The sequence below is a fragment of the Lates calcarifer genome, linkage group LG11, assembly GCF_001640805.2.
Source record: "Lates calcarifer isolate ASB-BC8 linkage group LG11, TLL_Latcal_v3, whole genome shotgun sequence".
Lineage (NCBI taxonomy): Eukaryota > Metazoa > Chordata > Actinopteri > Centropomidae > Lates > Lates calcarifer.
The window spans coordinates 14,120,027-14,147,464 of NC_066843.1; the positions used below are offsets into that span (position 1 = coordinate 14,120,027).

General features: G+C 43.9%; 3 protein-coding genes and 1 long non-coding RNA gene across 5 annotated transcripts; 2 read left to right on the forward strand and 2 right to left on the reverse strand.

Moving 5' to 3' along the window:
• Positions 1 to 163: 163 nt before the first annotated feature.
• recql5 (RecQ helicase-like 5) lies at positions 164 to 11,723 on the forward strand. Its single transcript, XM_018672812.2, has 18 exons — positions 164 to 330; positions 564 to 685; positions 804 to 1,325; positions 1,987 to 2,083; positions 2,168 to 2,279; positions 2,359 to 2,521; positions 2,605 to 2,687; positions 6,731 to 6,949; positions 7,083 to 7,179; positions 8,067 to 8,103; positions 8,190 to 8,248; positions 8,786 to 8,856; positions 8,937 to 9,030; positions 9,099 to 9,275; positions 9,386 to 10,078; positions 10,155 to 10,376; positions 10,493 to 10,565; positions 10,647 to 11,723. Exons 1-18 carry the CDS (start codon positions 234 to 236, stop codon positions 10,769 to 10,771), a joined length of 3,063 nt encoding a protein of 1,020 aa, XP_018528328.1. The 5' UTR covers positions 164 to 233; the 3' UTR covers positions 10,772 to 11,723.
• Positions 2,717 to 5,979, reverse strand: LOC108881045 (uncharacterized). Of its 2 annotated transcripts, XR_001960574.2 has the most exons (4): positions 5,481 to 5,979; positions 5,345 to 5,392; positions 3,804 to 3,922; positions 2,717 to 3,716 (listed from the first exon to the last, which is right to left on the reverse strand). It is a non-coding gene; the product is annotated as an uncharacterized LOC108881045 (long non-coding RNA). The 2 variants fall into 2 exon arrangements; XR_007814208.1 differs by having other exon boundaries at positions 5,345 to 5,493.
• A 127-nt stretch (positions 11,724 to 11,850) lies between the features above and the next one.
• Positions 11,851 to 21,403, forward strand: cdr2l (cerebellar degeneration-related protein 2-like). The gene is made up of 5 exons (XM_018672813.2): positions 11,851 to 12,779; positions 15,539 to 15,651; positions 16,400 to 16,548; positions 17,039 to 17,203; positions 17,835 to 21,403. The coding sequence occupies exons 1-5, from the start codon at positions 12,701 to 12,703 to the stop codon at positions 18,769 to 18,771; spliced, it is 1,443 nt and encodes a 480-aa protein (XP_018528329.1). The 5' UTR covers positions 11,851 to 12,700; the 3' UTR covers positions 18,772 to 21,403.
• On the reverse strand, positions 19,838 to 24,273 carry arhgdia (Rho GDP dissociation inhibitor (GDI) alpha). The gene is made up of 5 exons (XM_018672814.2): positions 24,035 to 24,273; positions 23,311 to 23,394; positions 22,781 to 22,857; positions 22,581 to 22,644; positions 19,838 to 21,670 (listed from the first exon to the last, which is right to left on the reverse strand). Exons 1-5 carry the CDS (start codon positions 24,222 to 24,224, stop codon positions 21,468 to 21,470), a joined length of 618 nt encoding a protein of 205 aa, XP_018528330.1. The 5' UTR covers positions 24,225 to 24,273; the 3' UTR covers positions 19,838 to 21,467.
• Between the last annotated feature and the right edge of the window lie 3,165 nt (positions 24,274 to 27,438).

Consider the following 27,438-nt stretch of genomic DNA (forward strand, 5'->3'; position numbering starts at 1 on the left):
GAAAGGCGTGATCCCGGCTGCACCAATCACAGAGCTCCTATTTTCACCAAAGCAATACCAATACAAAACAAAAAGAAAAGATTAAGCAGACTTTACGAATGAATGGTGTGGGGTCACTAAGCACATGTTTTTTAAAAAACATTTATTTTCTTTTTAAGATACTTTCACGACCGTTCTGATGATGTCATTGGTGTGCGACGACGCCTGAACGGTTCATCTATGACAGAAAGACAATGACAACAAGTTTAAAACAGGCTTTAAAAACCCACTTTGGGTTCGACAGCTTCAGGTCTAAACTACAGGAAGATGTTGTTAAAACAGTCGTCAGGGGTAAGTTTGCCAACAGTCTGTTTATCTGCTGTGTTACTTTATGTAGCTCTGTGCTAATTAGCTGACGTTAGCTGGCTAACAGCAACAAGTTCACCGACGATTAATAACATGAAGTTGGATGTGAATTGTATGTGACAGGTAGTGTTGTCGTTGTCATGGACACAGTAAAGCGTGACATGGTGGTGTTGTGTGTGTGTGCGTGTGTGTGTGTGTGTGTGTGTGTGTGTGTGCAGGTGATAGGGATGTGTTTGTGTGCATGCCCACTGGAGCAGGAAAGTCTCTGTGTTACCAGTTGCCTGCAATGCTGGCTGAGGGCATCACTCTGGTTATATCCCCGCTCATTGCTCTCATTCAGGTCAGTCTCTGTCTCTGCATCAACCACTCCAATGCAAACCCTTTAGACACGTCTAATGCTGTGTGTTCAGTCTCAGTTATGTGTTGCTTCCCCTCCTGTGCCCCCCACCCCACCCCAGGACCAAGTGCAACACCTGAGGGAGCTGAACATCCCAGCCTGCTCCATCAACTCCAAACTCCCAGCAGGCGAGCGCCGCCTGATCCTGACCGACCTGGGGAGCAGCAGCCCCAAGCTGAAGCTCCTCTACATCACTCCGGAGATGGTGGCCTCTCCCTCGTTCCAGCCCTGCCTGACGGGCCTGTGCTCCCGCGGCCTGCTGTCCTACCTGGCCGTGGACGAGGCTCACTGCGTATCCCAGTGGGGCCACGATTTTAGGCCGGACTACCTCAAACTGGGTGATCTCCGCGCTCGCCTGCCTGGAGTTCCCTGCTTGGCCCTGACAGCGACAGCGCCCAAGAACGTACAAGAGGACATTGTTCAGTCCCTGAGACTTCGCTTGCCGCTGTCTTTTATCACACCTGTCTTCCGCAGTAACTTGAACTATGATGTGATCTTCAGGGAGCTGCTGCCGAACCCTTACGTCCACCTCCATGCCTTTGTTAAGAAGGCACTGGCACAGGACAGCGGGTCCAGTGGACAGGTCAGTGGACTGGACTCTGAGTTGTTGGGATTCTGTGTGTGGCTCTGTTCCTTTCCTCTTAAATGATAGATCACCCTCTGCCTCGCCTTAATTTATTTGTTGAATTAACATCCGGTTGGAACGTTAACAGATCATTTGAACAGATAGAAACAAAAATTTGAATATCTATGGTTAGCGTATCATTTCTCAGTGTTTGTGGTTTGAAGCAAAATCAAACAAAGCCCTAAAAATTCTTGACTTTTCTCAGAGCACATTGAAACTGGATTTTGCGGACAGTATTGTCAAAACTGAAGCTTCTCCGATGGGTATTTGTGACATACATCGTGTCTTATTTCGGGTGTTTTTTGAGCCTATAATCCCTCAAATTCAACTCAAATAGTTGTGACAGAGATACACTATGTGCCGAAGCAGGATATTTCCAACTGGACAGTGACATTTTTATTTTGACAGACTCAGCTGTGATATGTAATAAACTCACTTCTGGAGGATTATTATAAAATATAAAATTGAGTATAAAGCATGCAGCAGGATAAGGAGGTGCCTCTTTGTATTATGAATCATACAGTTCTTGTTTGATTCAGCAGAATAACAGTCAGTTTTGGATGATAATATTTTCCCTTAGAATGCTGGTTTCCTCAAGCTATCTGATATTTGTGAACAGGGTTGTGGGATTATTTACTGCCGGACTAGAGAAGGCTGTGAAACAGTGGCTTACCAGCTGACCAAGCTTGGAGTCTTGGCCAAGCCTTATCATGCAGGTAAGAGTGTTTTTTCTCCACATGCGATGCAGGATTAGAAAATACCAGGAATGGGATTTAAATATTTGACTTCTGCTCTTCCAGGTCTGAAAGCAGGAGATCGCACAGAGGTCCAGAATGAGTGGATGCAGGGGAAGGTGCTGGTTATTGTAGCTACCATCAGCTTTGGTATGGGAGTAGACAAGGCCAACGTCAGGTGAGGTAACAAGGTATTATTTTGTATTTGCTGCAATATTTAAGTTTGTATGTGCTGAATGTTTTTGTTAATCCTGCAGGTTTGTAGCTCATTGGAACCTCGCTAAGTCCCTGGCCAGTTATTACCAAGAGTCTGGGCGAGCAGGGAGAGACGGACTGCCTTCCTCCTGTCGCACTTACTACTCCCCGAGAGATAAGGAGCAAATTAACTTCCTCATCCGCCAGGAGGTCGCCCGCAGACAGGTCAGCACAGCAACACAGGACTCAGAATATAAGGACTCAGATTAATGTCAATGTTTGTCAAACATCTCTGAACATTCTTATAGGAAAAACGTGGCTCTGCAAAGGATTCAGACAAAGCAGCCATTACAGACTTTGAAGCCATGGTGTCATTCTGTGAGCAAGAGGGGTGAGTGAAGAAATTTGTGCACACGTGCATGCAAATCACTTCTTCTTTATTGCTTACAAATCAAAGTAAGTAGTACAATAAGTGTAAAAGTCAAAGCTTCAACATCGTCACATGATGTCTTTACCCTTTGCACAAATACAACATGCAGGTTTATACATTAAACAGAGCATTACATGCGGTTTCACATAATGCACAGCAGAGGGCAGACTTGACCTCTCTTTATCCTTTGTTGTACAGTATAACAAGGAACACTCTCAGTTTTAAAAACAGCTTCCCCCCTTAGGAGGATCTAACCTAACTCCAAGTCTGACTAGCCAATTCTCATTCCTCAAGAATGACACATAGTCAGGTTTAGAAAAACATAACAAAATAATGTGGCTCCCCCCGTCGTATCTCACTGTGTAGTTGAGTGTTCTGAAGTTTTTTTTCCAAAATGATCCTACATACTTTTTCAGCTCACGCGCCCACATATTTTTTATTTTGCATTTGGGGTTGGCAGTGTGTTCTCCTCAGGTCGAGGGCGTTGGTGGTGTTGTTGCCCTGTGGAGCGCAGGGATGCTCCAAGGAATGTGGATTCTCCTGAAAACCTAGCTACTTTGGCAGGTGTGTCTGGCAGCCGGTCAGGACATCCTTCTCTGTGTTTGTCAGGTGCTTTGTTGTTCAAGGGTTTGGCCTCTTCAGTGACGCTGAACACACCCTGCGTGAGGTTCCGCCGTGCTACAGCTTGAATGTCTGCCTGTGAATTACACGACCATGACTCTCAGAATTCATGGTGCGTGAGAGGGCTGCAGAGAAAGCCTGCCTTTGTGTTTGTTTTCTTTTTTTGTTACTTTTTTTGTTTTTGGGCACCATCTCCTGTGCTTGGATGCCCAGTGTGGGAGTCAAATATCCAGAGATTGCCTGTGTAAATAATTCTCTTTGTGTGAAGCTCATTGGCTCAAATGTTCGATTCCCCCTTCATCTTGGTCTTGCGACAGCAGCAGCAGCAGCAGGTCGCGCAGGTCAGCACCGACATGAGCAGGACCAACACTGCAGGAGAGCAAACGGACAGTATCATTACCAGCTCAGTCTTAGAAGAACACAGAAACTCTGTAATGAAAGAGAGCTGACACTCACAGATGAAGGTCAACAGGACAAAGAAAGCTCCCAGCTCTATAGAGTTGGCATTGGGCAGACCCTGCAGCTTTAGCCATATCCTGTTCAGGAGGTTCAGCGTCTCTTCTCTGGCATCCATCCTATTGACAAGGCAGAAATGGGATGGATGTATTTACACTGAAAGAGGTCAAGCCTGAGTGTGGTTTACACAGTATCCCATTTATTTGCCTGCCTTTAATGTCATCAGGATATAACTCCTGTTGCTTGTTACTGACACCTTGACACTGCTGGTATGTTGACACTAGCACACAATTTGTCTGCTGTTTATCTCTGATAAACATGATAAACAGTTTCCCAAACTGTGGGTTTGTGATTTTTAAGAGGGTGTTTTACAGCCTGGGAGTGAACAGACGTAAAGCATGTAGGGTTTTTAGCCAAGTGTGTGTCTGAGAGTGAGTCTGTTTACCGAAGTAATGATACAGGGGGTGGTGCTGGTGGTCAAGAGTGTTCAGCATAACTAACAGGATAACCTCCTGTCAGGCTCTCTGCAAGGTATGAGGCACTTTTTCCATTGTGTCTAATGCGTATAGACTGTAATGTATTTATAACAACAATATGTTGTTTCAGTGCTTGGTGGAGGAGTGTCAAGTTATACGTGATTTACTGTAGACTGTGGTGTTGAGCTCTACAGTGAAATGGGTGTGACAGCCTGTGGGTTCAACTATTTGCTGGTTTTGGAAGCCATAGTGTGTGGTGTTGTGTTGCATTGCACTGCAAAACATTATTAAATGGTACAAACACTGTACAATAGAATTAAGTTCATTACATTGTTAAAGGAACAGTTCAACATTTGAGGAAATAATAATAAGGATTGTTTTTTCTTGCTGCTCAGGTTTGCATAAAGATTGGAAACAGGGGAAACAGCTAGTAAAAAAATACAAATAAAAAAATCCACATACCAGCACCTCTAAAGTTCACCATTATCCAACTGGTATAAAGCCAAAGTGTAAAAACATAATTTTACTGTTTTTCAATTGGTCATGTGCAGGACTATTTCTTGGCTATGAATAAAAACGATGAAACAAACAAGGTTTAAAGTTTTTCTTATTCAGCTTTAGAGATGCAAGTCGATTAATTTTGTTAGTGCTTTGGATAGAGTCAAGCTAGCTGTTTCACCTTTCCAGTCCCGTGCTATTAAAACCACTGCTAAACCAAGCCTTTTCAAGGCTAGCTAGGTAGCTACTGTGGCAGATGTCCCTTATTGATTAATGACATTTCTGCACAGTCAGTGTTTGGTGGGTGTCAATATTAGACCCTGTTTATATCAATTTTTCCAAAATAAAATTGTACTACAAACTTTTCTTCATTGATCCTTTGACTGAGTTACCCCGCCTCCTTATTTTAAAGCAGACCAGTTTAAATTTCCTCTGTGAGTTTGCATGTAACACGTCTGCTTTGAACACATTCCTCTCATTCTTCCCAGCCTGCAGTATTTCTCAGGTGCTTTGTCTCCAAAACACACTTAAACAGACACAGACGCGCTCACAGTGAAAGGCACTTACCTGTGGGAGTCTTTGTTGTTTTCACGCACTCAGCCAAGCCCAGACTAACTGGCAGAAATGACAAAACAGAAGTGAGCAGACCAGTTGATGAGGAGGAGACAGTGATGAACATGGCATTCTCCCCTGAAGGAGTTACCTGCTGAGCGCCTTACTCGTCGGCCTGTTGGGTTTTTTGTGGGAACGTGGAGTACGTCACTCAGAGGAGGAGCACTCAGACACTGCCTGAGATTAGCAGTCAGGTCGAGATTAGGGTTAGCAGGGATAATTCCTCAGGTACAGGTGATAGTCTGCACATGGAGTTGAGGAAGTTGTTGATGACTCACAAAAACAAATCCCATTCACTGCTCCTCTGTTCCGGTCCTTTTTAACCCTCCCTCCTTTGTGCCTTTTTATCTCCTCCTTTGTTTCCTCAGTTTGGACCTCAGGCTTGTTCTCTTCTTTTTGGTGGTTTTTAGGAGAGACACACATATACACACACACAAGTTATCTGCTGTGCCGTTTGACTGTGTGCCTCACTTGAGTTTGTCTGCCTCCATGGCTGTTTTCCCTCTGACAGTCCTGCCTGGGAGTGACTGTTGCTTCACAGACTCTTTGTGTGCCTCTCAGTCTTTCCCCACCTCCTCTGGTGAGGCTGCTCCTCTCTCTTTCATGGCCGTGGAGGCAGCATTTCCATTTCCAGCAAGGTAGTTAGTATGTTGTTGAAGTGGCTCGCCTAATGAGCTGCCTCCCAAACACACTGTGTGTGTGTTTGTGTGTGGTTGTGGTGTGAATATTGGCTGTTACATAAGACTGGATCTGATACAGGAGTGTGAGGCCTTTTTATAAACAGAGTGGAAACAATGTAAAGCAAGGATTATAATAAACAACATAACATGCAGGAAGAAGGTGAGCTCTTGTTAGAAATCAGTAGGAGTTGTGTATCTAAAAACCCTAAAAACCACTCCCAAATTGAGATTTAATTTGCTCTAATGCATTCTTGATATCAGTATATCAAGAAATACAGAGGGCAATAGCTCCATGTCTGTTAGCTTTAGCATTGCAATTGCCAGGCAGCTATATTTTTTATGTCAAGGGAGCCCCGTTTGGCTTATTTCATAATGGAAGCATTGATCATGGTTAGTGTGTGATGGTTACACAACATCTAATAGATCAATAGTGCACTATATAGCCTCTGCAAACAGTTTGTGTATGATGGAGGGGTGTTTGCTGTGTGCACAAAAACAACATCAATCTTGACCATTTAGATTAAAACTCTAACATGGAGCCAACTTCAGATTTTCTTGCATCTGTTTTGCTAATTTATTCTAACTTGCAGGAGCTATATCACTTCCCTGTCCTCACATGTAAGTAGTTTCTAATACGCAGTGTCTCTCATCCACCCAACAGTTGTCGCCATGCTATCATCTCCAAGTTCTTCGGAGACAAGGCGCCAAATTGCGCCGGCGCCTGCGACTACTGTCGTAACCCCAAAGCTGTGCGAGCCCAGCTGGAGAGAGCGGCAACCCTCAGCACCAAGACCGAGGCTCAGAGCAAAGAGCCCAAAGGACCCTTCGGTTTCCAGGCGGACACATACGGAGGTGGAAAGAAGGGCTACGGCTTTGAGAGGCAGGACAACTTAAGTGGCATTTTCTGAAATGTTTGATTTGATTCGTCCCACGTGGGATGCAGTATTTATCCAGTGTGGATTCAGTGTAATGTAAAGTATTGTTGAACTAACACTGATGTCACACCTTGTTAGGTATGATGAAGGGGAAGGTGGTAGCGCCGAGGATGATAATTTAAAGAGGAAAAAGGAGTTTTCTGACCTCTTCAAGAAGCAGATGAACCTACGAAAGGTGAAGCATAGTAACCAACACATGAAAACTCCTTTTTTTTTTTTTCAGAAACAAAAGAAAAACAACGATTCACATTGTTTGCATTGCATGTCTGTACATCTGTTTGCCAGCTGTGGGCAGCTGAAAGGCAGAGGGTGTGGTGGGGTGGGGGGTGGGGGGCTGTAGGGGCCCTTGTGAGTGGGGATTGTAGTAAATCGCTCCCACATGTTCAGTGGAACACATTGGCACAATGCTGAAGACAAACTATTCCTCAGCAGGCCCAAGTGGAGGTTAGACAAACAGTTTACAACACTGCATCAACGCAAACAGGAATGTTAGAACTGTAAAAGAGATAAAACTGAACAGAAACAACAAAGAAGAGATGGTCGTAATGGAAAATAAGGTGAAAACTGTCACTTCACTATAAAGAACCTCATGTAAATATTAATGACAGTGAAGAAAATTGGAAGGTGAAAGTGATGCTGCACCCAAATTATAAGAATTACAAGGCAGTATATGCAGTAGCCATGTCTTTAATAAAGTGGGTGGAGCTGGAGGGGTGGATTACTCTGGAGAAGTGGGTAAAAAATATTCTGTGGACATTTTAATACTTAATTCTTGTCACAGAATCAGTGGTAAATTAAAAGTCAAGCTGACACATCTGTTTCAAACTCAAAAGATACATTTAAATGTGCTCATTCAGCAGCGGAGAGGTTCAGGGTGATGTTAACATTGAATTATGTCAGGTGAGCGGTAATGCTGTAGAGATGGAGGAAGTGTCACTTCCTCTAAAATAATACAGAGTATAACACCACAGCAGATGTGCGCTGTCTGAATGGAAGTTACTTTGTTTCAGTAGAATATGTAGAACTAACTACTAACTTCTGTCTGCGCTTGTGTTTCTTTAGGGAAGTGACAGTCAAAGGGAAGAGTTTGTTCCACCAGGTAATATCAGTAAAGATGAAAATAATTGCGAATGAATATTCAGGCTGACATGTACCGTCGTGTAACTGGTGTGTCCTGCCGTGCAGATCCCGACTGCCGACTCAGAGAGGCCAGCAGCCAGAGGATCCCCAGGCTCACTGTGAAGGTACAACAGAGTGCTCCCAACGCCGCAAACACATTCCTCATACCTGCTGCACTCCATTAGCACGTCTGCAGGAATTCAGTGACTCATGTGTCATGTCATGCGAAGGGAGACGATGGAGCCAACATTTCAACTGAGCAATACAACGCCACTGCTGTAAATGACAGTGTATATACAGAATTAAAAGATAAGAAAAGGAAACTGGAGCAGATGACAGTAAAATACTGCCACTGTGGCCCATCTATGTATTACAAGTGATGATATTTTATACAGTAAAAGTGGGATTCTTCAGCTTCAGTATCTGAAATAAGGATATTTTCCATTACTCGTACATAGTTTGTGAAATTCTTTAGATGAGAAATGCAGTTTAAACACACTGATATAATTACAAAGTGTTGAACTGTGAAAATTGTGGCGATTTCCAGGCCTGCAAACATATCACCCACTCAAATGTCTTTGTAATCGATTGAATTAATATAATTCTTCTATAGCCTCTACCAGCACTTGTACATTTAATTTTATCACTGTGTTTTTTTCCAGGCCAGAGAGCACTGCCTGTACCTCTTGGAAGAGGCGATACATGCCCACAAGGGGGCAGAAGACATTTTCAAGTAACTATGCAGACACTCACTTCAAACATCATTCTTACACATTTTCTGCAGAAAATTAACACCTTTTCTCCACCTCTCAGCTTTGACCCTCTGTCCATGGCAGTGGATATTGAACATGAGGTCTTCAAGAACAGCAAGTCCTCCAACTTGTACAAAGCCGCCGTCCTGAAGAAGGTAACTGTTTGACTGTTCTGCTGTTGATATGAGGAAGACATGTTCCTGACACATCTCTTATTCTGAAGGTGGCAGAGATGAAGACAGCGGCAACTCCAGCTGCTGGATTAGAAGGAGGCAAGACTAGCAGCAGCTGTGAATCCAAAGAAGCTGATTTGAAACTCAAAGGGGAAGCAGCCTCCTCCTCTTCCTCATCCTTTTCTGAGGAGGTGCAGGGGTTTACATCTGCATCTGAAATCTACTCAGTAAGACCGCTTTAGTGCAGCCTTTCAGCTACTTTATAAGCAATTACTGCGGCTTCTTGTGGCTGCAGACAGTCGCTCACATATAAACAACCTTTTTATCATTCCTCCAGATGAAGCGTAAGAGGGTAGGTGCAGGCCAGAGGGGCTCGTTCAACTCCTTCCAGAGTGCCAAGGATCTGCTGAAGACCTCCACATCAGACACCGCTTCTAAAAAAGAGTCAGAGAGTGGCGGGTTTTACAGCAACAGCTCAGGAAGCTCTGGAGACAAGGATACATCTTCGGCTGTAACATCGTCCACCAGAGCCACAGCAAATGCGGCGGCGACGGCAGCCACCTCCGTGAGCAGCCCGACAAAGGGCGGCAAAGCCATGAGCAAGAAGCAGCAGAAGCTGGCCGAAGCGGCCAAGAGTTCCCACAACATTTCCCAGTACTTTGTGAAGAAGCAAACTCCAGGAAAAAGCCAGGAGGAGCCGGAGACTCTGAGCGGAGTTGATGCTGCCACTACCACTGTGATCCCCCCAAGAAACACCAGCCAGCATGAACACTCACCTGTCACTGTGGAAACTGTAGAGAACAGTCCTGTGGAGTTAGAGACTCGGAATGTGATCCTAGAGGAAAGTAAAGCAGACGTAATAGTTATAGATGATGACGAGAGGGAGGAAACACAGAAAACAGAGACCTCTGAGCTGGAGCAGGTTCAAGACACATCTAAAGAGGACATGAGGTCTGCCACAGAGACACAGACACCCTCACACACACAAGACAGACCAGAGGAAGAAGCTAAACCAGCTCCAATACATGAGGTAGGTGCCTGTTCCCTATCTAGTATTAAAATCTATTTCCTGCACAGTAACTGAATGATGACACACGTATGTCCAGTTGACAGATGATATGAAAGCCAACACGGGGTCGTCTCCTCCAGCGAAGCGCAGCCGTCCTGCAGACGGCAGCAGCAGAAGAGTGACCTTCAACCCTAACGTGGAGGAGAGGGCGCTGCAGCCAGTGAACGAGCCTCCGAAGCCGGTGACGCTGAAGGAGGCGGCCGATATCGTGGTCCGCTACCTGGACCCTTTTTATACTCAGGGAAAGTTTGCCAACAAGGTGAGAGAGGCGATTATCATCTTTCAGTTTATACAGAAGCAGCACAGTGTGAAGTGAAATGACACGTTTGGCTTGTTCGCTGATGAATTTTCCGCTGTTGTTTTCTTTGGTTGTAGGAGCTGTTCAAGTCCTTTGCTCGCTACCTGTCTCACCTTCTTGCAGAGGGAAGGAGTCGGGGAAAAGGCCAAGGTAAGAAGGAGAGAAATCATTAAAAATAATAAACAGAATGGACAACTGACTTTTTCCTGACTCTTGTCTCTGCGTCTGCAGTTAAAGCTGAAGCCAAAGCTCTCATCAAGAAATTCTTCAGCCGAGTCCAGCGCTGTGAGAGCGAGGCGGACTGGAAGCACCTTAAAAGACCGCACAGCTGTAAAAGCACAGAGAACAAGGAATGATAGTAGCCATTTTTAGGGCCAAACCCCTCTTCTTTGTCAGTGCCTCCTGTTCCAGTGATCTCAGGCTTCATCACAGACGCCTGTTGACCTGCTTTATGGTTGATTTGCTGCTAGAGTTCTGCTTTTTTTTGTTTGTTTGTTTCCCAGGCCAGTTGCTGCTACAGTAGTTTATGTTGATAGCCAAGCAATAAAATGTGGACTGTTACAGCCTGAGAGAGCAGAGGCAGCACTCTGTGCACATTAAGTGTTCTTTATGTTGCAGCCCATGAACTGAAAACTGTGTACACTTCATCCTCTGGGGACCACGAATGTCTGAACCAATTACACAGCAGTCTATCAAATAGTTGAGATATTTCAGTCTGGACCAAAGCTGTGGACCGAACAACAAGTGATTTCATTTCCATCCATAGAGTCATCATAGGCTAGAAATACATTATGGAAACAGTAGACAGTAATGTTAAGTATACATACTCTGAGGTAAATGGGGATAAAGCTTAAAAAAACAATGGATGTTTAAATGTTTGACATGAACCAGATGCTGCTATATATTTTGTCTTTGGCTGCTGGACTGCTGAACAAAGAAAATGGGTATAAATGACATAAAACTGTCAGATTTGTTTTTTTTTTTTTTTTTTTAACTTAAACTAAATTCAGTTTTGTCTTAGATTGTGTCTGGGCCTTAGCAATAGGAGAAATTGTGCTGAGGGATATTTAGTTTTTCTTTGTGGCAGCATTGTCTCCAATGAGGGGAATGATCCTTATATTAGTTAAAGTGCCTGTCAGGACTGTGACAAACCACAGTTTCTGTCTCCACAGACAGGAGGAAAACCCAAAGAGCACTTGAAGCACTGACAGACACAGCCTTGACTGTTTGGAGAGTCTGAACAGCCATAGTTTATCCACTCTTTGCTCCTAAATGTTTACAATAAAGTCTGCGCTGAATGGGAACAGACTGACGCAGCGTGAGACGTCCCTTATTGTGCGTTAATTAAAGACTGCTAATGTCTACAATCGGACAATTAAACTCATCTGCGCTCTTGGGGCGGGGGTGTGAGGGGAGGTAAAGAGGAGACGTCCGTGCCGGGTGACGTCACCCCATGAGTGCTGCCTTCAAGCACTCCAAGTAACTTCCGACCTCTCATGTCCATAAGGTTGAGGATGAGATAGAAGGGTTGTAAATGGCTTTAGAAGGTTGCATTAATTGAGAAAAACATCAGCGGAAGCATTTGTGGTGACACATCGAGGATTAGTGTCACATTTCAGGGACACGTGTGAAGATTAAATGCATGTTTTGAGTTGATGCTTCCCCATCTAGGTCAGGTGCTTTCCAAAAGTAGCTTTGGAGTAGCTACTAAAGGAAGTGAGATTAGCCACTGAGACTTTTCCCGCTTGTAATTAACGACATTTTATGCTGAAGTGTGTTAAACTAGACTATTATAATGATATAGGAAAAGGGCAGCGCAGTGGTGGCAGGAAAAGAGTTAAAGTGCCCATATCTTATGCAGCATTTCCGACGGCACTTGAACAGCAGCAGCAGCAGCAGCAGTATTCAGCCACAGCTGAGCGGTGAGCGGGGCTGCCGGCCCGCGTCTGCAAGGCCCCCACTGCGCATCAAAGACTGATGAGACAAACAGAAGAAGCGCTGCGGTCTCCTCAACCAGCTGCTGCTCAGTTCATGGCTTCAGGTCTGAACGCTCGGATGCGGTTTCCTTCATATCTGCAGACGGTTCAAGGAGGAGCAGGTGCGCCGCCGGGATTTTCTCCTTAAGTGATTTGTCTCAAAGGGTTACACACTTGGTGTGGTGGGGGAGTGGGGGAGGCAGCGCCGCTGTTGTTTGTTGTCACTTCCGGGCGAGCCGTGGGTGAATTAGCCGACCACATCGCCGGTGAAGAGGAAGAAGAAGGAGGAGGAGAAGTTCATCAGCATCGATGCTTCGCGCGGGCAGGATGGAGGAGTTTGTCACGGAGGAAGAGGAGCCCTGGTACGACCAGCGGGACCTGGAGCAAGGTGAGACATCAGTTTTCTCCTGTGTCAGGTTTGTGTGGCGCGAGCGCAGGATGTAACAATGCCCCATCCACAACCTCTCTGGTTCCCTGGTTCTCTTTTTAGATAAATAGATTCACGCAGGAAGGTGGGGGGTGGATGGACAGAAGGGAGGAGGTTGCATCCATTGTAAAAGACATTTAACGCACGAGTGCACGCGCTATGATAACTGTAAACCCACAGAGTCTGGAGCTGCCTGCCCTTCATCTCTGCTCTCTTCCCATGCCAGTTATTTTGATCTTGTCAGTGGTGTTTCCCAGAATAGTCCTGCTGTCTGACTGAGTGAATGTTGCCTCTGCTTCATCTCCTTCCTCGCAGGGCCACATCTACATCCCAGCTCGCCTGAGTTTTTTTTTTTTTTTAAATCTATAAGACACTTATATTCACTGCTGAGTTTGTGGGGCTGCACCAGTCATATATGTGGAGGTGGTGACATTTGCGAGGGTGAGTGCTCCTACCAAAGGCCACTGTGGGAGGAAGAATGCAGAACATTTCCTGAATTTTCTAGATGTGGAAGTTTTTGCACAAAGAAAAGACTCGATCAGAGCCACAACAGTGGAACAGACCTCGGCCTGTGTGTGTTCACTTGTTTGAAAAATTTGACTTACACAGGATGGAAAGCAATTGAATTTGTGACATTTTTTGTTTTGCAGGGAAGTGCTTCAACATAGGCCTGCTCTCATGCCTTTAACCTTAAACTAACATGGAGGGCACAGGCAGAAGGTCTGTCAGAAGTGTTGTGTTCGCATTTGTTGCTGAGCCGTCCTGTGCTGCCTTTTTTCTGATGCGAAATGTGAGATCAGCCCTCACAGTAATGACTTAAATGGATGCAATTTGTCTGCAGTGCATCTCAGAGGAGAGGTGAGGTGAGGTGTGTGTGTGTGTATATGTGTGTATCCTCCTGTAGTGCCGGCCTCAGCATCACCCCATCTCCTGATTACCTGCTGACCCAGAGAACTAAAGCAGCTTTGTGTCTCATCATCGCGTTGGCAGGTGGATATTATTTTGTGTGTGTGTGTGTGTACTGTATTTGTGAGTGTGTGTGTGCATCTGCATCTCATCTCTGCGTTATTCAGCATCGAGCCTGAAGTCATTAAGCCCCCTGGTTGATCTGATTAGGTAGCCCTAGACTAGACCTCCTTAGTGAGGATCAAAGATCCCGGGGCTTTTGGGTCAGATTGGAGGCAACGCCGTCCCACGTGCACTCACAGTCGTGCATCATTTTGCCCCAGAAATGATGCTGTTATGCAACTCCTCTCCTGCCAGCTCTGCTATTTGGTGACCCCTGCGCTCATTATGATCCTGCAGACATATGAAGTGTGTCCGGGCAGATGGCGCGCTGATGTCATGTCTGATTTGCAGCCTCATCTGAAGTGGCCTGTGATTGAACATGAGATTTAACACATCACAGAGATGCATGTGCAGAGAGCAGATGAGGAAATGCACACATTGTAGCATCTATGGACGCCATGACTGCCTTGATGCTCATATGATCAGGGTCATCAGTGCACTTTGAGCAGATGTGACAGCCTTTTGTGTTATCAGGGTAACTGACATTTCCTCGACACGGCCTCTCATCTGTGCACGTGATTCAGAAATTACGTAAGCACGTGTCGACCCTCAGGAGCAGAAACAGTGCTGCTGCGATTGAGTTTGACCTGAGGGTGAAGGCTCAGTGCTCTCTCTCTCTCTCTCTCTCCCTCCTCACACGCTCAGCTCATTATCACTCGGTGGTTCAGGCCAGTGTGTTCTGCTATCAGTTCTGCATTGTTGAGACAGGAAATTACAGCCTGTCCCCCGCCTCCCTCAGCAGCTTCAGAGGTGAATGTAGCAGCACGGCGGCGGCGCAGTGTCAGCTAATGAAGCTTGTTAAATTTGTTAGATAAAACAGAGGGATTCCTGCTCCAGATACACAACACATGCACCACATCCAGTCTCATGTGCTTCGCACCCACGGTGATGCATGTGTGTGTGTGTGTGTTCCTGTCACCGCTCTCGCCTTACACTGTGGTGAGAAAGCGCTGTGTTAATCTCCAGTAATGGATGTCAGTGTTTCTCCCTGTCTCTCTGCTCCTCAAGTATTGTTATAGGCTCCAAGTGCGCAGAGCCAGCAGGATCCTCCTCCTCCTCCTCAGTCCAGCTAGGTTTTTATTGAATAATGAATAATGTGAATAATGTATGCTTCCTGCTGTGTTGTAAGATATCAGCAACTGTGAGGCCCCCAGGTATGCAGGTGGTAATATGATACTTATTTATTATTTATTTTTTATTAATATGATTCTTACAAAAACATCTTCTCACATCTTGGCTTTCATGAGGACGTCTTGAGAGAGAGCCAGGCCAGAAAAAGCAGGATTAGTGAAACTTTTGGTGCCAATTCAAGGACAGGATTTCCTCTTTCACATCTTAAGTTAACTTGATATAGATCCAGAGGCCTTTGCCTTTCAAATAAATGGTTTCTAATGTGTTATGTTCACCCTGGCTGCAGTGAATACAGCTCTCAAAAAGAGTACGGTCTAGACCTGCTCTATATGAAAAGTGCCTTGAGGTGACTTTTGTTGTGATTCAGCGCTATAGAAATAAAATTGAATTGAAAAGCACTCGTCCAAATCTTTTCCTGGTGAAACACTCCGTCACGTGTGGTGAGCTCCTGCCCTGTCCACACACACACACTCACCACTCTCTGCTGTTTAAGTCTGTCCTTCTCTCTTGGCTTCTGTCAGACCTGCACTTGGCAGCGGAGCTCGGCAAGACTCTCCTGGAACGCAACAAGGAGCTGGAGGACTCCCTTCAACAGATGTACATCAACAATGAGGAGCAAGTGCAAGAGATAGAGGTACGCTCGTCTTCACCTTTTGTGCACAGGACGTTCAAAGTCAGATCTCGTGCGCATCCCACACGAGAAGCATCTGGCACGAACCGGTTCCTCTTGATTTTGTATCGAGTTAATTAGCGTAAAATGTGGAGCATTTGGAAGAAAAAAGGAAAGAAAAAAAGAGAGAAGGGAGGGCCAGAATGATATGCAGATTTACTGAATGTGTCACCTCATCACAGCTCTAAGACTTCACTGCTAATTAGTCAGATGACTGGCTGTGGATGAGTGTGCTCAGCTGCTAACACAGCACACAGCTCTGAAGGAATCACATGAAATAAAATAATTTTAGAGTCTGTCGCCGTCATAAATGCATGTTGCAGGAATGTCTAAAGATTTCCTTACAACCAAATGGACAAATTTCCGTTATATTTATTGGCAGACTCTTTGTCCAAAGTGTCTTAAAATAAGTGCATTCAACCCCTAGAGAAACAAGCTGGATTTCATTACATTTCCACTGATCAGTAGTTCCTGACCTTTGCTGTCTGATCAATAACTCCACAGCTCTGTCAGACAAACTCAAGGTCCTTTAAACTGATTTTAAACTGGTTGTTATTCAACTATTATTCTTCATTGCACATGTCATGTTCAGGTGTCACAGCTGACTGCGTGTGGATATATTTTGTAATCAAATACAATAGCTGAGGTAATCCTGTTTAGAAATCTTTGCCAGAGTTGTATTTAGTCACTAATCAACTTGTTTTCCTTTCAGTACCTGTCCAAGCAGCTGGAGATGTTGAGGGAGATGAACGAGCAGCACGCAAAGGTGTACGAACAGCTGGATGTGACGGCCAGAGAGCTGGAGATCACCAACGAGAAACTGGTGCTGGAGAGCAAAGCCTCGCAGCAGAAGATAGACAGGTGACCCACACTGAGACTTGTATCAACCTCTGCCCTGCACTGTAGAAAAACCTGTTTTTGAAAAAGAATGATGCTACATTTATGATCACATTAACTTTTACTGGGACTTTTTGAAGCCAAAAAAAGCAAATGGATTATAGTGCCCTAAAAGTAAAGAAGTAGCTGTGTAAATTCTTTATTCTTCTACATTGTTGCTAATGTTATATGAGTGAGTGATAGCAGCCCCCCCCCCCCCTCACCTTAGCAGCACTTGTAACACTTGTGCTGTCTTAAGCAATATCATAATCCTAATCAGGGATTGAAGTTCTTTACAGATCATATTACTGGACTAAAGTCTACAAACAGTTTTCAGTGGCTGTCTTTGTTCTCTCTAAATGTGCTCCTTCACATTTGTTTTGTAACAGCGACTCAGTAGTATGTTGAGAAAAGGGAGTCATTTCATTAATGACATAACAAGCACAAGGACAAACATTTGCGTGTGTGTGCACAGGTTGACGGGAACCATGGAGACTCTGCAGGGTCAGGTGGACTGTCTGACGGCTCGGGTGGAGGAGCTGCGAACACTGGAGGAGCTGAGGGTGCGCAGAGAGAAGAAGGAGCGGCGCAAGACCGTCCACTCCTTCCCCTGCCTCAAAGAGCTCTGCACTGCGCCCAGGTGACTGACTGTTGAAGCTCATACACTCTCCTCTGTTTCCGGGAATTGAGAAATCAGTTTAGCAGTACCAACATTATAGTAATTGACTTTGTTTTTACCACATAAATAATTCAGTGGCCAAATCTTAAATAATGACAGAAAAGAAAAAAATAAACACCTGACAAACAAGTCCTCCTAAATGCTAACTAGCCTAGCTTAGCAGAGTAGCGTTAATTGCTGCTTCTCTCGTGTGGCGAAGCTACTTTAGAGTCACATATTAAAATGATTGAGTTAAAGATGAATCTTTTAAACTAGCTCAGTAGGTCAAATTGACAAGAAAAAGAAAGCTGAAGAAACAAGAATGCATCATTTACTGCATTTTCCCTGCAACGTTTAGATTGTCCAAACATTGAAGTCAGCATTAGTAGTTAACGTTCTTTGACAATGATTAATGATAACCACAAAATGTATGAAATTAAAGTTTACATCTTAAAATATGTTACACAGTTGGCTAAAAGCTTTAAAATCACAGCTATTGATGGTTTTATTATACCTCTAAAAATAATTCAGAGTTTGTGTGCTGACTTAATGACTGTGCAGTGGTAAAGTATAAAATCCAGCTCCGGCTCAGTGGTGCAACACTTTTTGTCAGGTATGAGGATGGTTTCCTGCTGGCCAACCCGGGCAGTGTTGACCTGGCTGAGAGACGACCGGTGGATGAAGAGAACGAGCGCCTGAGGGACATCGTCTCGTCCCTGCGCTCAGCCATGGCCATGGAGCGGTCCAAGAGGGAGGGTGCCGAGCGGGAGTGTGCCGCTGTGCTGCAAGAGTTTGAGCGTCTAGAACAGCGTCTCTTAGGAGCAGAGGGCTGCCAGCTGCGGGTCCAGGAGCTCGAGGCCGAGCTCCAGGAGATGCATCAGCTGAGGAAGTCCAGGATGTGTCTGATGGGGGGCATGGAAGACGGCCTAGAGACGCTTCTCAACCACGGTCCTGAGACAGACACCCCTGAGGTGGGCCTGGGGCTGGAGGAGGGTGGTGAAGGAGGTGCTGGAGAGGCGGGTGGTGCGGGGCAGCAGGGAGGCCCTGTGAGGAAAAGCTGCAGCGACACAGCCCTGAATGCAATCTCGGCTCGTGATGCCTCAGGCAGACGTCAGGGCAGTTACGCCCTCCATGCCAACGGCGTGCGCAAACGGGGCATGTCCATCCTGAGGGAGGTGGACGAGCAGTACCACGCCCTGCTGGAGAAGTACGAGGAGCTGCTGGGGAAGTGCCGGCGTCACGAGGAGAGCCTGTGTCACGCCGGGGTGCAGACCTCGCGGCCCGTCTCCAGGGACCCCTCCATGAAGGAGTACAGCATGATCTCTGCAGGGCCTTCGACGTCGGGGGCCGTCGCCACGCCTCCCACGCCCCCTCAAACTCCCTCCACCCCGGAGGCCCTGGAGGGGATCAGCAGGCAGGTGGAGCAGGTGGACAAACGGCTCAGCCAGAACACACCAGAGTACAAGGCGCTGTTCAAAGAGATCTTCTCCCGCTTGCAGAAGACCAAGAGCGACATGAACTCCACCAAGAGCAGAAAGACTAACAAATGAGCTGGAGCTCGTTGTAACAGCGACTGACCCCACAAGCACTGAATACAGTGATTATACAAAGCTTATTTATCTTAATTTACCTGACTGTTTTGAGGGCTTCTTGTTTAACATTTGCCCAGGACTGCAAGGGTGGACGCCTGTAGTCATGCAGTTGGATGAATGATGCATACTGTTAGCAGGGGGCTCCTCTATTTGCTCTCTCGGAGGGAAGCTGATTTGAAGCTGCCAAACGGATGAAATATCATCGTGTCTGTGGATGAAATGCCTTTTCTGAGAGACTGTAACTGACAAATAATCAAACCTGAAGGTCTTTTCTCTGTCTAAGGACAATCTAGTACGTGATGTAATATTTATAACTGAGGTGTACTGATGCAGAAACGATTTAACTATTGCCATCAACTTTATTTATTGAAAATAATTAAGCCAAATGATTAATATCTAAAAGAGAAAAAAAACAGCCATTGGCTTTGAAACTACTTAAAACATTTGAAGCATGTATCTGTCTAATAAACACTAAGTGCTAGATTGGTCTTTAAAAGCAGGTAGAAATGAATTACATGCTTTGGACCAGTTTGAGGTGCTGAAAAATTTGGCACAGTGATACTTAGACTGTGTGTGTGTGTGTGTGTGTATTCTGAGTCGGTTGGACGGTACAAATCCTTCCAGACAGCTGCCAAAGTGTTCTGTACATAAGTGTTTGATGTTTGCTTACATGGTGGTGTATTATGGTGAAGGAGATGACGCCTGAACGGGTGAAGACGCCTCTGGCGTTTTTCAAGTCATGCATTAGACGCTACAGGGGCCGAACCACCTATGTCTTTTGTTTCAGGGATTCGTTTGATCATTTCATAAATGACAAAATAATCAGTTCTAACACTATGCTATGGCATTGTCAAAGTTGTCCTTGTAGTAGTCCATTTAAAATGTTTTCTGTTGATTAAATTAAGATATGTATGCATCATTCTATATATATATTTTTTTTTTTTGCATTAAGTGCTCAGGGAGGCAACAACTCGAAACCTACCTTAGTTATAACTGATGAATAAAACAACAGGACACGCTGAGGCCCAGTCTGAACACTTTAATGTGAACACAGGATATCAGTAAACTGTAGGTAATACAAGTAGCACACATTGAGTCAAACCCAACCCACAGAGAAAAACATCAGTCCGTAACACATGAGAGCTGAATGAAGCTGCAGGAACAGACATCATTTACATAATTGTGGAGTGTATAAAAAACAAAACAAACACTTTTTAGATAACATGGTGTGTTAATCAACAGTGTCTGGTTGGGGACTGATGTCTCTGCACTGGTTCGGAAGTCAATTACAGACAACGTTTCACCTCACTGATGCTGAGCACAGAGTGCTGCCAAGTCAGCAGGAGCAGCATGTGGTCGTAAGAGACTGTAGGCACAGTGAGCATTGGTAATTGAATAACTAGAGAAATACAAGGTGAGCGGTTTAACAGTCCCTGTGATCGACTCAGGAAGGAACTAAGGTAACACCTCTGGACGCACTGGCAGTATGGCCTCAGGTGCTAGAGAAGAGACTGGGTGATACAATCGCATTAATACGATCTGGGCTGCTATTTAGAGTTACTGTAAATGACCTAAACTTAAAAGTTAATTTGACTGATATTTAGAAAACTACTGAAATGAAAACTTTGTAAATGATCAAGGTTTGTAAATATAGCTAACATGATTGACATCTATGTGTAATGGCTTTTACAAATCATCAAACCTGAAATAAAGGCGATAAAAAGTCCTTAGTCCTGATTCCCTGCCCTTATATTACAAGTATTGTTAAAAACAGGCTCACATGATGGTCTGGCAAATATAATCTGAAGGCAAATGGCTCATCTAGGTTTTCTATTTCTTCCTAGGGGTTCTTGTTAAGGCCACATGGCTGCTAAAATAACAGCCAAAATACCCTGATCAGTAGAGGAACAGCTGTACCTAAAGCAAGGGGTTGTAAGGGGTTAGAGGTAATTATGTTTCCCCTGCTCTCTCAGCAGACTTTTCAGGGTGCTAAACTATTTGAAAAAGGCATGGCCTGAATTCCGAATAATTTACCAAGACCCTGGAACAAATAATCTGCTCAAAGGCTTTAGGAGGACTGCGTCCAAAAGTTGTGTCCAGCAATGATTGCTCAATGACCGTACAGTGGCCACGTACATACAGCACTACTGCTTCCTGTACTATGCTTTCCAAGGCAGATCGTGGTAATCATACAAAACAATCTGAAAAACAGAGAAGAAAGAAAAAGGGAGAGGAAAAGACAGCAGCGAGGGGCAAAGGAAATCACGTAGTTCATCACTTTTCCAAGAGCAGTTCACAAATAATATTTTTTACAGATTTTTTCTTTTATAAACAAACTATAACTGCAAAATCTGGATTGTGCACATTGTTTGCTTTCTCCATTTTTAAAGATTTAATACTTAATAGAAGAGTCAGGTTGGGTGCAAACAAAGCGTTACTATGGGAGGAATGATGAAGTGATTGGAATTTAGAAAAGGGAAACGAAACTGTAAGAGCGAGAGGAAAGGGGGTCAATGGACGGAGAGAGCAAAAGCTTAAATCGACGCATAATCCAGAGATGGATCCAGGCAGAGAAAAAAACGGAATGACAGCAAGAGAGAAGAAAGAGGGGCGAAGCAGAGGAAGACCTTGATGGAGGATGGCAAGGGGTGAAATCACTCTTTCCAGTCTTTCTTGATAGTGAGGCTCCACTCCCAGGAGAGATGGTCGTGTTTGTCATCGTCGGTGAACTTGGACTTGATGTCATAGGTGCCACGGGCAAGCATCCCTTTGGGTGACTCCTCCATGGTGGTGAGGAACTCGTATTCCTGATCCGGTCTGGGCCCGTAGCTGCCGACCATGTACTCTGACTTGTCAACTAGATGTTGGAGAGGGTGGGAAAAGAAGGTTGTGTGACACAAAAGTTCATGTAAATATACACAGATTTTACAAAAACAGAAGTTGCCTCATTATTGAGAGGAAATGTATCATATGTACATTAAAAACAGGTCAGTTACGTAATCTAATCATCTACTTCAATGTAGTCCAGTAGAGAAACATTAACTAAACCTACTCGCTGATAAGTACAACAAACAGCTGTACTTATCCCATAACCCTAAAAATACAGTATGACCTACAATTTTATCATATAACAGGGAAGTAGGTCCATGTGGGGCCAATTAAAACTTGGTTTTAAAGGAACAGTCTGACATTTTTGACACATTCTTTCCAAAAGTAAAATCAGAAGTTTAATACCACTCCCAGCTTTGCATAGCACAAAGACTGGAAATACAGGCTAGCCTGGCTCAAAGTAAGAAATTGTTTTAAACCATCTTTTTTTCTAATCTGTATGAACACTGGAGAATAAAAATGACAGTTCACTATTTATGCACCAGACATCTTCTTGGCTGGTGAAAAGCCAAAATTTAGGGAAGTTACTGGTCTTGATCAAAAATAGCCTGCACACAAACCCCTGTAAAACCATAACTTGTCCAGATATAACATGTTAATCAGTAAGCTTTAGTGGTGCAAGTAGTTGGATTTTGTTACCTCCAGACAGTCAGGCTAACTGTGTCCCCCTGTTTCCAGTCTTTGTGCTAAGCTATGCTAACTGACTACAGGTTTGTATTTACTGTACAGATATGTGAGTGGTATTGATCCCCTCGTCCAACTCTCAAAAAGAAAGCAAATGAATCCATCGCCCAAACTTTTCCTTTAAGTCAGAAGGTGCTGTGTAAAATCTACCTGAGGAATTGCAGAAATTAAATAAAATAATTTGACAATTTTACCTTTAATGCCTTTCCTGAATGACTGCTGAATGTACTTCAGGCCTGACACAATTTCCTTGTTGACCTGCAAAAAAGCAACATGCATCATCCTGCTGAGCAGTTTCTTATGACAAAGACAGCTCACTGCAGCTGCAGTAACAACTCCACGCCTCCAACAGTCTGTCACAACAAACCGAGACAAAGACCAGACTTTCCCTCACCTTGAAGTTGATCTTTATTTTGTACTCAACTCCCTCTTTCAGCACAAACGGGTTCTTCCTGAAGTTATCCAGGTCTCCTGATAGGGAAAAGCAACGCAGCAGGAAAAGAGAAGTCAGTGATACTGACCACCAGGTGGCGCAGAGCTTCAAGTGAGCACAGCTCTCCTGCTCTACTGTAGTTCAGTGTGGTCACCAAGGGAGGGCAGGAGTGCCATCAGGAAATGGCTCATTAACCCAGTTGAACAAGAATTATGTCATTACTAATTATCGGAATAATGACTCAGCAGGTCATTTGGTCTACATTTGCACATAAGAATGAGAGTGATTACTGTTCATAATTAATGTTACTATGAGCTAATTCCTCCAGTGTGGCTGTTGTGAGGAAAGACAGATGCCTAAATGTGGGTGTTCATTTCACATGCCCTCAAGTGAAAAATCTTTCAGATGTCAACGACAAATGACCTGTTTTGACTCAAAAATCTGCTGCTCCTGCGTCATAAAGACCAAACTGTCCTGTCTGCTATACTCACCCTGTAGATCAAGGACCAGAGGATGTGGCGCTGAATCACAAACCAGAGTCATTCGCGTCACCTGCACGTTGGGGGCTTTGGGATCTAAGACAGAAAGGAGGGTCAGAGAAGTCAAAATTATGGCTGTAAGATGATCAGTATATAGTAACTGTTTTAGATAGTTAGATAATCCATTTTTATATACCGATAAATATCTCAGCAACTATGCTTTTTCATTTAAATCTTGATGTTTTTTCCCTCACAAATGGTCAGTCACAAACCTAACAAATTTAATTTTTCTGAAGTTTAAATTCTAACAAAATACTTCTTTCTTCTGCCTCTGCCCCTACTCTTCCACTGTCTGAATAAGACATAATAAGACAATATTTGCTGAGTATCATCTGAAATCATTGAAATATTTTTCTATTCTACAAGGGCCATACTATATAAATGTTTTGTTTAATGTCTTAAGACAAATGTCAAAGTGCTTTGCCAGAGCACCACTGTCCAGTCATTCACTGTTGACGTTCTTAACCATAACAGTTTTCAATACTACACACACACACACACACACACACACACACTATTTTAAAAGGGTATAAAAAGTAAAGCAGAGATTTACTATAAGTGACACTGTGGTGGTTTTTGCAGCAGATGTCTGTGCTGGTGAATGTGTACCCTATCTATGAGTGTGGTTTGTTGGTGGCTTTGCAGTTGTTCCAGAAGATTAAAAGTGATCACTAACCTGCAACCACAGCAGTGTTACCCAGCAGCGCCTCCTTGTACTTGCGCAGACTCTCATCGTCTTTGTCCAGCTCCTGGATCTCCTGTAAGCTCTTCTGGGCGGGAGGTTTGTAGTTGACTGCGCTGTCAGCCTCTTCGTTGGCTGCTGCAATCGCTGCCAGCTGCTCAGGTGTAGGTTCCTGCTCTGCCATGGTGCTAACCACAGCAGGAAATGTCACAACAGAGAGAACCGGTTAGAGGACACAAAAATAAAGTAATAAAGACTGATAACAGGGGTCCACACAACACACCACTTCCCTTTTCACTCTTTACTTTGCTTTAATGAAATCTGACCTACAGGCAGCGCCTGGTTATTAGACATGCAGCTGCTAGATAATTATTACAGATTACTTGCCCAGAGGCAAACCTTAGTGAACTTTGACTTGGGGCTCTGGCAAGGTAAAGCAGCAGTTCATTTAGAAACAATGGAAAACTTATTTTTCAGTTTACTTTACAGTCTATTCTCTGTATTTTCACTCTCTAGAGTATAATGCCACTGCAAATACTGGAAACACTTCAGTAACTTGAGTTAATTAAATAAAAAGTTCAAGCTCAATGCAGATTATCGTGGGCAATCATTATTTTTGGCAAGAGACAAGTCAGTGTTACTGTGTTTTTGTTCCTTTAGCACCTCAGTGTATGCACGTGAGTGCACCAACATACACACTAGCTGAGACAGGACACGTGACGCCCTGGCCCTCACACAGTGTTACTTGGCTATGGATCAGTTTCTCTGAGGCCACAGCAGTGACACAGAGCAGGGGCCGGTGGTCTAAACGCTGATGATTATCTGAGCTTCAGTCTTCATTTGTCTCAGGCTTCAGCACTGAGACAGCTGAGGAGCAGCAGCGCTAATATGGCTATCTGCACCCAGCTGCACTGTCACACCAGTCACTACTCATTAGGAGTAAGGACACTGATTCAGAGCAGGAAACAGCGCAGGACTTCATTTTTCTTTTTTTTTTTTTCCTGAGAACATAGAGGCACTTGAAGTATGCTATGAAACTCAGTAGTTGCTTATTAAACGCTGTGGAAAATAGAAATTATCTGTTAACATCTGGTGCACATATGCTGCCTGCGCAAAGCTGATCAACACCTGCAAAAGCCAAGAGACAGCTGGATGACGATACGCTCGTAACGCTTGTTCTGTGCGGTCTGTTCTGCTCGTGTTCTCTCTGCAGTCCCCGGAGAACTGACAACACACAAATCAGTCTGATGGCGTTAGAGCTAACTCCATAGCAGCTGAGTTAACCAAAACACAAAGCATGTGCTTGTTGATACAGCATCAATGGTGTTTATGCACTTTTCTAATGCAAACAAAAATGTGTTTGAATTTTGTGACAGCGACAAAACACTCCTCTAAGTTCACTGGCGGCTACGCCCTCAAACCTCTCATCCTTACTGTTTCTGACATTTGCATGTTGAAAGAACTCTACTTCCTGTATTTGAGTGGGTTCAACCAAACACAAACCCACACTGTTAAACTGTAGAGGAGGAGTTAGCAATATGAAAATAATTGTAGTGTGTATTCTTATTCATGTCATTTTATTTATGTTAAAGGGCTAAAAGGAACAAAGAAAATCAATGCTTAAATCCTGATGATATGATCAAATCTGTGTACAGGAATTTTACTGCAGTAAAGTGAAAGAGGAAGATTATAACACAAACTTCTCCATTAAATTCAAACAAAGATTCCATAAATAATCCCTTTCTATTCTATAGCTGTTCAGTGTCGACATGTTAATTAAAGGATGTCACAAATCAAGCCAGCAAATCAGACAAATGCAAACACGCAAGAAAACCACCAGATGACACACAATCACCTGTGCAACACAAGTGGATACTGTTAGTAAAGCTAACACCTCAACACACAGTGTTTACAGCCTGAGGAACCACAATAAATCACACTACTGCAAACAGAAACAACAAAAAAACTGGTCTGTCGCTCTGCCTCTGTCAAACCCTCATCTCTGCTCTATTGTGTTGACCATATACAGCTGGGTATTAGCCAAGCAGGAACTGAAAACGCAGCAGCATTTTTCCAAATGGGGCCTCTGTGCTCCCATAAAAGCACAAATTCCTCTTCTGCCAATAGTGGTGGTTTTTTTTTTTTTTTGCTTTGGCCGGTCAGCTGTGTGTGAGAGTTTCTGGTCAGAGGGAATGAGTGAGAGAGAGACGGGGGAAAACACGACCAGATAACACAGAGATGTCGTCATATCATTCTTGAAGTAGTAGGGAACAGGTTGTTTTTCTTGTTTCCTGTGCTTGGCTCTTGTTGTGCGACCACTGCGAGCTGCGCTGTGTCAGCAGCGTACCAAACTTGTCACAGAGGAGGAAGTTGGTCAAATAAGACAGATGAGTTTCCCTGCTGCAGCTTAGGTACACACCCTGAAGACATGGGGGCGCACATAGTAGGCTTCTACTACATTTAAAGTATATGAGGGACTTTAGGGCTACGAGCAGGGATCTCACCTCAATACATTTGATGAAAACGTGTCTGTGAAATATGCCAGAGTATTAAAAACTTTTATCAGACAACTTTTGATTTTAGAGGTGATTGGCAGAAACTGAACTGTTCTGATAATCAATAAATCGTTTTCAATTGTTTTCGTTTTCGTGATTTTGGGCTCTAGTAAGATGTAATAAGCAATTCACTTTTTTCTAACTTTGAAAAATGCACACTGAGGTCCAAACCCGTTTGCACATTAATTCAAACTCATCAACATTAAGTACTATTTTGGCTATATTGTCCTCCTCTGGAACTGATCAGGCTCAGCTCCTCTCCAAACATAGTGTGTTGGAAATGTGTGTTGTGTGACACATTTTGCCAATTTTAGATTAAGATTTAACTCAGGCAAAGTACTTGTATGGCTGCTTGTGTTTAGACAGCATTAATTTTTCACAAGTTTGGTTTCTTTAAGGCTTTTGTAGAGAAACGTTTATATTTTTCACAGTAATAGAAAACAGAAAACCTTGTTTGAAAAATTGTTGAGCAGCCCTATCAAAGACAGATTATATATATATATATGTGTGTGTGTGTGTGTGTATATTATACATACATATATAAAATATAACAAATGCAGAAAACTAGGCCAAAGTTGCAAAACTACTGTGGATTTCATGAGGAAATTTTGACTGGAACTTTAAGAGTTACACAGACTGTATTCAGTCATGATGTATGATGGATCATTTTATAGTATAAATACAGTATATACTTTGCTTAGTGTGCATGAGCCAGTGCAACTTCCCTTTAGTGTTTCACTGTCAACAGTGTTGCATTTCCCGACATAAGCACTGGAAAATTTAGATCAAATTGTTATGCAGTGTCACACGTAACCAAGTACGAAATTGTTGATTCAGCAAATT

Bases quoted from the DNA above. Each gene is read 5' to 3' on its own strand.
- arhgdia (XM_018672814.2), bottom strand. From the start codon at position 24,224: ATGGCAGAGCAGGAACCTACACCTGAGCAGCTGGCAGCGATTGCAGCA. The intron at 23,395-24,034 runs GTTAGTGATCAC...TTTCTGTCTTAG, and splicing joins TAACACTGCTGTGGTTGCAG to ATCCCAAAGCCCCCAACGTG. The intron at 22,645-22,780 runs GTGAGGGAAAGT...GCTTTTTTGCAG, and splicing joins AAATAAAGATCAACTTCAAG to GTCAACAAGGAAATTGTGTC.
- recql5 (XM_018672812.2), top strand. From the start codon at position 234: ATGACAACAAGTTTAAAACAGGCTTTAAAAACCCACTTTGGGTTCGAC. The intron at 331-563 runs GTAAGTTTGCCA...GTGTGTGTGCAG, and splicing joins TGTTAAAACAGTCGTCAGGG to GTGATAGGGATGTGTTTGTG. The intron at 2,522-2,604 runs GTCAGCACAGCA...ACATTCTTATAG, and splicing joins AGGAGGTCGCCCGCAGACAG to GAAAAACGTGGCTCTGCAAA.
- cdr2l (XM_018672813.2), top strand. From the start codon at position 12,701: ATGCTTCGCGCGGGCAGGATGGAGGAGTTTGTCACGGAGGAAGAGGAG. The intron at 12,780-15,538 runs GTGAGACATCAG...GGCTTCTGTCAG, and splicing joins CCAGCGGGACCTGGAGCAAG to ACCTGCACTTGGCAGCGGAG. The intron at 16,549-17,038 runs GTGACCCACACT...GTGTGTGCACAG, and splicing joins TCGCAGCAGAAGATAGACAG to GTTGACGGGAACCATGGAGA.